The 9,108-nt window shown below is 37.4% G+C and overlaps 1 protein-coding gene across 1 annotated transcript; it reads left to right on the top strand.

Moving 5' to 3' along the window:
- Positions 1-318: 318 nt before the first annotated feature.
- LOC124641140 (DEAD-box ATP-dependent RNA helicase 13) lies at positions 319-9,108 on the top strand. The gene is made up of 13 exons (XM_047179131.1): positions 319-559; positions 929-1,469; positions 2,155-2,871; positions 3,228-3,380; positions 3,888-4,041; positions 4,607-4,784; positions 5,361-5,490; positions 6,101-6,233; positions 6,498-6,587; positions 6,965-7,194; positions 7,652-7,829; positions 8,239-8,404; positions 8,970-9,108. Exons 1-13 carry the CDS (start codon positions 416-418, stop codon positions 9,066-9,068), a joined length of 2,913 nt encoding a protein of 970 aa, XP_047035087.1. The 5' UTR covers positions 319-415; the 3' UTR covers positions 9,069-9,108.

The raw sequence follows: 9,108 nt of genomic DNA, 5'->3' as shown, positions 1-9,108 counted from the left end.
GTGCAGTGGGAGAGAAACACGGTGTTCGGATGCCGGATATATTTCGCGTAAACCCCCAGAGAGAACCGTTGACTCAGACCAGTGCGCAGTAACTGTCCGTGCCTCGCATAGCTCACGCTGTCACACGTTTTTGCTTACCTTGCACTCTGCCATAAATACTTACACGTGTCTCTACAAGGACGTAGTAGCTAGAATACTGTTTGAAAACTAGAATACTGTGTTATTTTTTCATGTAGTTCATTATAATATTCATCTCTGCTCAACCTCTAAAGGAATAGGATTTATATTCTACAGCAACTGTCAACCTCAATTTCCGAACGGTCATGTCAACGTCAAAGTCACATTGCGCAGTAATTTGAGGTTATTTTAGTCAAAATAACACGTCTTTTACGAATTTTGAATTAAATGTATTAAAATGAGTAAGAAACTGAATAACATGAAATGGGAGTCGGTGGCGCTGGATGGTTTTCCCGCGTCCATGACCGACAAATTCCAAGGATTTGTGGGGTTGGAAGAGTGCACAGACTATAGTTTTGATAAAGAAAAGCGGTCTAAAAAGGTATGTTTACTTCGGTTATAACCTTTTTGATCAGTACTAAAATTATAATAATTCTCTACTGGCTCACGTGTTCTGTTCCCTGGATTATCTTAATGAGATTTTATAATAAAATTGAGTGGTTGCTAGAAGCATTGGTTGTATTCTTTTACTCGTACTGCATGAGAACAACATTAAGAATACGTGCTTTGCCTTGCAGTTATGTATCATTCTTAGGTATTTAAATTATAAAATATCTAATAAATCTTTTGCTGAAATAAAACTGAATTGAACAATATTGCACAACAATTGTTTTAAACTGTATAAAAAAAACAGCCAACCAACCAACCAACATAATTTCAACATTATGAAACTTATACTTAATTTTTTCAGAACAAACAAAAAGAAAAACTCAAACCAGAGAAACCTACACAGAAAGAAAAAAATGAACAGAAAAAAGAAAAGAAGAAACGTAAATCTTCTGAAAGCTTACCGCAAGAAGTACCGAGCAAAAAAGTAAAACTAGACAATGGTTTCATTGTAGAATCATGTAACGTAACCGCACCATCTTTAGCCAACAGTAAACAAAAAAGGAACAAAAACAAAAATAAGAAAAACAAGAACAAGAAAACAACAGAACTAAAAAACAATACAGAGAATAATGACTCGCAAGCTCCAACTAAAACAAAAAATAAGAAATCTAAGAACAAAAATAATAAAGCTACCGATTCTGTGAAAGGTAGTGAAAATGTTCCCAAAAAAGTGAAAGCCAAGTTAGGGGACTTACCGCAGTCTACGTCAGAGTTGACTCCAGAAGATATGCTGACTTGGGCCGAGTTTAAATTGCCGGAACCAATAATAAGGGCTTTGACGGAGCTGGGATTCAAACAGCCGACGAAAATACAGCAGTTGACATTGCCAGCGGCTATTCATGGTAAATATGGTTTTCTAGAACTTTGTTAAATTGTAGAATTTCACACTAGAAGGACCGGGCTTCATGCTCTACCGACTATAGTTCGGCCATTCAGAGAATGCGTTCCTGACACGTCGCGATTGAACTGACGACGTAACTTTGCAATGGCGTTGCAGTTACGATAAAAATATTTTTGCTGGTTGTTTACCGTTTTAACAATTGAGGAGCATTAAAACAACATTATTATATCAATAATCAATGAATGTAGTTACGTCGTCAGTTCAATCGCGACGTGTCAGGAACGCATTCTCTGAATGGCCGAACTATAAGGCCGCGCACTGTCAATGCGATTGCATACATATGTAATTTTTTTTTTAATGTAGATTTAGCTAAACAGTAGCAAATTAGAAAAAAACATAAAATATGAAAAGAAACAAAGAAATAGTTTGTGAAATATTTAACAATGAAATTGCCTTACCGTCAATTTGACTGCCTTGGTCTTTCTAGTCTTAAGAATTATTTTAGGTTTTTTTTTTGTAATTCAGTCTTTTCATATTTCAAAACCTATGAGTATCCTTCAACAAAATAATCCGTAATGAATATAAAAGATTCAATTAATATGTTAAGTAAGAGATTAAAGATTTGTCAAACTATGAAAATTCAAGAAAATACCAATTAATTGTAAATACCTATTTACTTTCAACAGGACGAAGAGATATCCTCGGTGCAGCAGAAACCGGTAGTGGTAAAACATTAGCTTTCGGTCTACCAATCCTATCTGGAATCCTCAAACTAAAAGAAAAAGCTGAACTCAAAAACCTTGATATCTATGACATACCATTCAAAAAATCATCCGCTAAGAAAACAAATCCTGAACCAAAAGATGACAAGAAACAAAGATTTAAGAGGAAAGATAGGAAAAGATTCAATGACAAAAAGAAAGAAGTGAAAGAAGTAGTACCACCCAAAGGTAAAGATAAAGAATCTTCTGAAGATGGCTACAGCAGTGGAGTTGAGAGTAATGATGAATCTGAACTTACAAAACCAAAGCAAGACAATTACACAGATGATGATTATTTAGAAGAAATAGAAGTACCGGTGAGAAAAAGAGAGAATTCTGCTGACGAAGGAAATGACAGCGATGATGATGAGAATTATATTCATCTGTCAGATATGTTGGATTCTGATGATTTGGCTGAAACTAGCGATGATGATGATGATGATGAAAATGCTAGTGGGGATGATGAAATTGAAGGGGAAGTTGAGAGTGATGAAAATGATGATCAAGAAAGTGACGTAGATGATGAAGAGAGTGAGGAAGATTTAGAAGCAGATGATGATGATGATGATGAAGCTGAGGTGGATGATGAAGAAATTGAAGAAAATAGTGATGTTCCCGATGAAGGAAATGAAAATGAACAAGGTAAGCAACTAAGGTCAATTTTAGATTATTGCTTCAATTTAACTTATTTTATACGTATTTTAGACGAATTTAATAATATTAAAAATGCGAAACTAAGTCTGATGCTCTTTCACGCCAAGACTACTGAAAATGTTTTGCACAAAGATAGTCAAAGTTTCATACATAATATACTATTTGGTATCCGTGGAGATCTAAGGGGGAGGCCTATGTTTAGCAGTGGACGTCCTATGGCTGAGATGATGATGATGATGATACTATTTGAAGTCCTAATTTACAGAGGAGGGTCAAAAGTTACCCAATTAGCTGTAGGCAATTTTTTTTCTAACTTCTAACTTTCTTAAACTATTTATTTTCAGGTATAGGCTGCGTGAAAGTGGTAGATAACATAGAAATCCCGGGACACGTGTCAGTGAGGACCGGCAAGCCGTTGTTCGCGCTAATACTCACGCCTACCAGGGAACTTGCTATACAGATCAGTAGGCATTTGATAGCTGCAGCTAAATATACAGGTATGTAATGAGATTATAATGGAAATCAGGAATGTTTATTTGTTCTAAATAGGGTTATACATATAAAATTGTTTACTAGGTCTCTATGTTTTGAGAGAAAATCTATACTTCTTTACTAATAATTACTAGAAAATCCAAAAGAAAGATAGGAAGCTACACTGCTACAGGGTATTCTATCCGAGTAAGGGAAGCAGTTTTCTCGAGATGCGGTGTAAATCGGGAGAAGTAGCTATTATTAATAAAGTGGAAAGGTTTGTATGTATAGGTGGATGTACATATGTAATGTGATGAAAAAATGTGAATCTGGATTTGTTAATTTTTTCAAAAATAGAATGGTTTGTCTTCCCAGATTCACATAGGCAACCGCGAGGAACTGCTAGCAAAACATTAATTAAAACGGTAACAAATATAGTATACATTAATTGTCAAAAAATAACGGTATCCTCGGATTCAAACGCGTGCATTTTTTGCACATTAAAAACATACAACCTTTCTTTTTCCGGTCAGGTATAAGAGTAGCAACGATAGTAGGCGGCATGGCAGCCGTGAAACAGGAGCGGGTGCTCCGCTGCGGGCCCGAGGTGGTGGTGGCGACTCCCGGCCGCCTGTGGGAGCTCATCACCCAGGGCCAGCCGCATCTGCAGCAGCTGGACTCTGTCAAGTAAGTCATTAGTTTAGCCTCAGCATGTATCTTTTTATAGGTTGTCTATGGTATAGTTTTGAGAGTTCACACACCTGGAACCAAATGTAGCCTGTCACCTGGGAATAGTGTTATATCGAAAGAATTTTTCAAAACGTTTCAATAATTTTGGAAATTTTGGGGTACAAACAAAAAAAAATCCTCTTTATGATCTTGATGTAGCGGTACTACAACTGACAACACCGCCATCTACACATTCGTCGACGCAACTTTCAACAACTATCCTGCATCGCACATGCAGTGTTCACGCGCACAGTGAACACAGATAGATCACCCCGACAACAACTGTCGGGCAGTAGCCCACCGGACAAAACTCCTGTCCGGTCGGAGGATCTTCCCTTTACTGCGAGGTATGATGAGCTTTACTCTCTGCTGTCATACCACCACAATCTTTTTTATACCAAACTGATGAATAAAGTGGAGTCAAGTTGTTTTACCTGGGTACAGAAAAAAGTTCACTTTGACGTAGGTAAAGCCTTTTTATTAAATTTAACATATGAAGCTAATCTAGATCCCTTTTTTCCAGGTTCCTAGCAATAGACGAAACAGACCGCATGATAGAGCGCGGCCATTTTGAAGAGCTAACTCCTTTACTAGAGCGACTGAACGTTGACGAAGAACGCCGCGCCGCTAGACAGAATTTTGTGTTCTCCGCAACCCTCACTATGGTACATGACCTGCCCTCGCATATGAAGGGGAAGAAGGTAATAAATACCCCTTTTTTGGTGATAGAACATCACCATAATTATCACTATATGCAAATTGGTTTATTATAAAACATATTGATCCGCCATCATGCATTTTTGCCGCCATCTTGGATTTAGATTGATGGCACATACAAGGCAACCCATTAATGGTCTTTGTGTACCATAGCCGCGTTAACTGTTTCGAATAAACCCGCAGCCTCGCCGGAAACAATAATGAAATGCTAAGTTCTTCAGCTCATCTGTTTTTAGGGTTCCGTACCCAAAGGGTAAAACGGGACCCTATTGTTTTCACTCCTCTGTCCGTCCGTCCGTCTGTCATCAGGCTGTATCTCATGAACCGTGATAGTTAGAGAGCTGAAATTTTCACACATGATATGATATGTATTTCTGTTGCCGCTATAAAAACAAATACTGAAAACTAGAACAAAATAAATATTTTGGGGGTTTTTCCCATACAACAAACGTGATTTTAAATAATGGGACGGAACCCTTTGTGCGCGAGTCCAACTCGCACTTGGCTGTTTTTTTTTTTAATAACCGTTACCCATTTTTAACTGACTTCAAATATGACAGGTGACCAAACACGGCAAGATATTGAACAGGAAGATAGAAAAGATGACTCCTCAACAGAAGATCAATAGACTGGTCAAATTGATCGGCATGACTGATATCAAAGTTGTTGATATCACTACTCATAACTCTGGTAAGTGGTTTTTAACCGACTGTGAGAAAAGAGGAATTTATTTGAAATTGATTATGTCAGAGTCATTGTTTTTTTGCCTAACGCATTTTCTGAATTCCCTTCAAATTATGTGCAGCCGATCCAGAGATTAACAGACAATCGTACGAAAATAGGTTTTATTTTTTCAAATAATCTAAATCAAAAGACACTTGCTACACATTGCTGCATACTTGAACATTCATATTATAATGTTAACAACCGAGTGCGCGAAGTAGCTCCCATTATACGCGGGTGAAACCGCTGGCGGAAAATAGTTGTATACATATATCCTAACTAGCTTTTGCCCGCGACTTCGTTCGCATGGAATAGTGACTTCCGGCATATTTTTGGTTTGACCAATAGATGGCGCTATATGTCCGGAATAATTTTTTTTTTTTTTGAAATAAAAACTATCCTATGTCCTTTCTCAAGTTCCAAACTATGTCTGTACCAAATTTCACACAAATCGGTTCAGTAGTTTAGGCGTGAAGAAAAGACAGACAGACAGACAGACAGACAGACAGACAGACAGACAGAGTTACTTTCACATTTATAATATTAGTTAGGATATCATCCTTTTTATATCTTACAGGGACAGCAGAGAACCTAACAGAGTCGCGAATAACTTGCGCTCTAGAACATAAAGATGCATACCTATACTATATTATAAAGAGACATCCTGGTCGAACCATAGTGTTTTGTAACTCTATAGGCAGTGTAAAGAGGTAAGTTTGTGCTTTTATTCCACAGTGTAGAGTATTTGTTTTTAAATAAATGTAGCAAGTTTTCTGATACCAGAGAAATACTAAATTTTGAAGCATTTTTCTTTTTCAGTAAATAATTGAAGATTTTCTTGTAAATATAATTATTATTACTAAAAAAATCGAAAACAAAGTGTAGCTTTGCATCAAAAATATTTAAGTTACACGAAAATCTAAAATAATATGTTACTATATATCTATTGAGGCGTATTATATGTATATTTACAGATTGGCACAATTATTCACGCTGCTCAAGTGTCGCCCTCTACCGCTACACGCGAGCATGCCGCAACGACAGAGAATCAAGAATTTGGAGAGGTAAGTCCCAGTAGCAGGTTTTTTTTTTGTGCAAGTCTATGTTCCAGTATATCTTCTTACTTCTACAACTTCGTAAACTGATAACTTAATACCCCTAAACGAGACCAATTATCAGACTTTCTAGTTTTTGACTTCATAAAAACACTAAAATAAATAGAATAGAATGGGCATTTTGGGGAGTTACCTTATTTACGTCCCACAGGTGTAAAACAAGTTATAGTAGTCCTATATGTTATACTGTTTGAGAAGTTATTACTACAGCCAACTTTCGTCATAATCCATTTAGGAGATATTTTCGTGAAAGAACAAACATCCCTAAATACAAAATTTCGCGTTTATCATTTTAATAATACAGTTATTAACTTATTTCTTACTAGGTTCCGCGACGACCCTCACGGCATACTAATAGCCACAGACGTAGCAGCCCGAGGCCTGGACATCCCGAACATATCTCACGTGATCCACTACACACTCCCGCGCACGGCGGAGGGCTACGTGCACCGCAGTGGACGCACAGCCAGGGCCAGTGCTGAGGGACTCACTATACTCATCATGGACCCTTCCGAGGCTTATAGCTATGTCAAAATGTGTAGGACTTTGAATAAAAGTAAGTTTTTTTACTTTTTGAGGTCTTTATTAGGGGAAATACTGGAGTGTGTCTGGAGTTTCGAGTGTGGCAATGGAAGTCCATGTGGTTATTTAATTTAGTCACAGCGGATTTGCTTAGAAGACAGCCAAGAGGTAAATAGGTAACATGTAGGTAACTATAAATTGTCCTGTGACCAAATTATTATTTTTTATAGTATAGTGTGTTCAATTTGTGGTTAAATGGCTAAATAGATGGTTGGATTGTTTAAATTATACATACAGCCATCAACTTAATGGAGAAACTCCTCTTTTGGCCAAATCCATCCTTCTTCTTTCTTACTTCACTATATCAATCAGAAATATCTTGGTGTAGAATTATTTTAGCAAAAAAATTATCTCTTTCACAACCAATCATCGAACTTCATACTCATCAACTTATTTTAGACTTTACTAAAAACCACAATTATTGTCCCCAGCATCAGACATTCCGACGTTCCCCGTGGAGTCAGCAGTCCTCACTCCTCTCAAAGAACTGATGGTGGTAGCCCGTGAGCTGGATGCTCTAGAACTGAAGAAACGAAGGTCGGCCCAGGCTCAGGGATGGAAGGAGAGGGCTGCGAGGGAAATGGATATTATCATTGATGATGATGATGTGTATCCTTTTTGAAATTTGTAGTCATGCAACCGGATAAAACTGTCCATAGCCTTTCCAATGTGCTGTCTAACACAGATTTTTTTTTAATTGTCCAGTGGTTACTATTTTTTTAATCCACGATGCAAAAATATTGTTATTCGTTTATGCGCTGTATGTGAACGCTCCAAATCGAACGGATGAACCGATTCGGAAGGGATTCTCTTTAGTTAGGAGCTGGTTTACCAGCCGTTTTCATCTTTCATCAATATCGGCTGTGCTATAATGCAGAAAGCAATTTATTTATTTCGAAGTAATAAAAATCATTACATTATATTGTAAACTATGCACCCAATTGCATCAAAATCGTTCTAGCTATTCGATATCTACCATTTTCTACCTTCACACAATTTCCTTAACTCTACACCCCAGTCCTGTAAAACAAGTGGACTCTTCTATAGAAAAGGCATTAAAAGCCAAACGTCGTCAATTAGACGCCATGCTGTCCCGGCCCATATACCCGCGAGGCTTCTCCTTCAAGTACCCCACACTCAATGATGTTACTGCCTTCCAGAGCAGTGAGGAAAATGCTTTGCAGGTATGTCGTTACTGTTACTGTTGTTACTGTTACAGCCTTTTTATCGTCCCACTGCTGGGCTACAGCCTCCTCTCACATGGAAAAAGATTGAGCATTAATCACCACGCTTGCTCAATGCGGGTTAGTGCTTTCAGACTATGTAGTTCAGGTTTCCTCAAGATGTTTTCCTTCACCTTTTTATTAGCCATTGGTGTCCAACATATACTTAGAAAGTACATACAGACTTAGAAAAGTTGAAATATATATTTAATTTTTAAGTAAATGCTACAACTGGTAACGTTAAAAACAAGTCGTGGTGGCCTAGTGGGTAAAGAACCAACCTCTTAAGCATGAGTGTGTGGATTCGATTCCAGGACAGTTTGTATGTACTTTCTAACATCTTTGACACCAATGACTGTGTTTCGGAGTCAGTAGTTAGTTAGGCAGTCACTCCTTGTAAAACACTGATACTCAGCTGCATCCTAACAGTCATGCTGTAGTCGGACTGTCCATACATACAAACTCTTGTGTTTATAGAAAGAAATACATCCCTTATTAATTTATATTTTGAACATGTTTTCTGCAGGTCATGAAAAAGGCGATAGAATCTGGCCAACTGAAGAAAGAAAAGAGAAAAACTAAGAACGCTCCTCTTTTACAACTGCAGAAGAAATTAAAACAATAAAGATATTGTTACGTAGGAATAAAATCTATACAATTATGTA

Source organism: Helicoverpa zea, chromosome 22 (genome assembly GCF_022581195.2).
Source record: "Helicoverpa zea isolate HzStark_Cry1AcR chromosome 22, ilHelZeax1.1, whole genome shotgun sequence".
Lineage (NCBI taxonomy): Eukaryota > Metazoa > Arthropoda > Insecta > Lepidoptera > Noctuidae > Helicoverpa > Helicoverpa zea.
The sequence above is the reverse complement of the archived record's forward strand: the minus strand, read 5'-3'. Positions and strand labels throughout refer to the sequence as shown.

Excerpts from the sequence above, each read along its gene's own strand:
- LOC124641140 (XM_047179131.1), top strand. The coding sequence starts at position 416 with ATGAGTAAGAAACTGAATAACATGAAATGGGAGTCGGTGGCGCTGGAT. Across the intron at positions 5,491-6,100 it reads TATCACTACTCATAACTCTG|GGACAGCAGAGAACCTAACA; the intron begins GTAAGTGGTTTT and ends TATATCTTACAG. Across the intron at positions 6,588-6,964 it reads AGAATCAAGAATTTGGAGAG|GTTCCGCGACGACCCTCACG; the intron begins GTAAGTCCCAGT and ends ATTTCTTACTAG.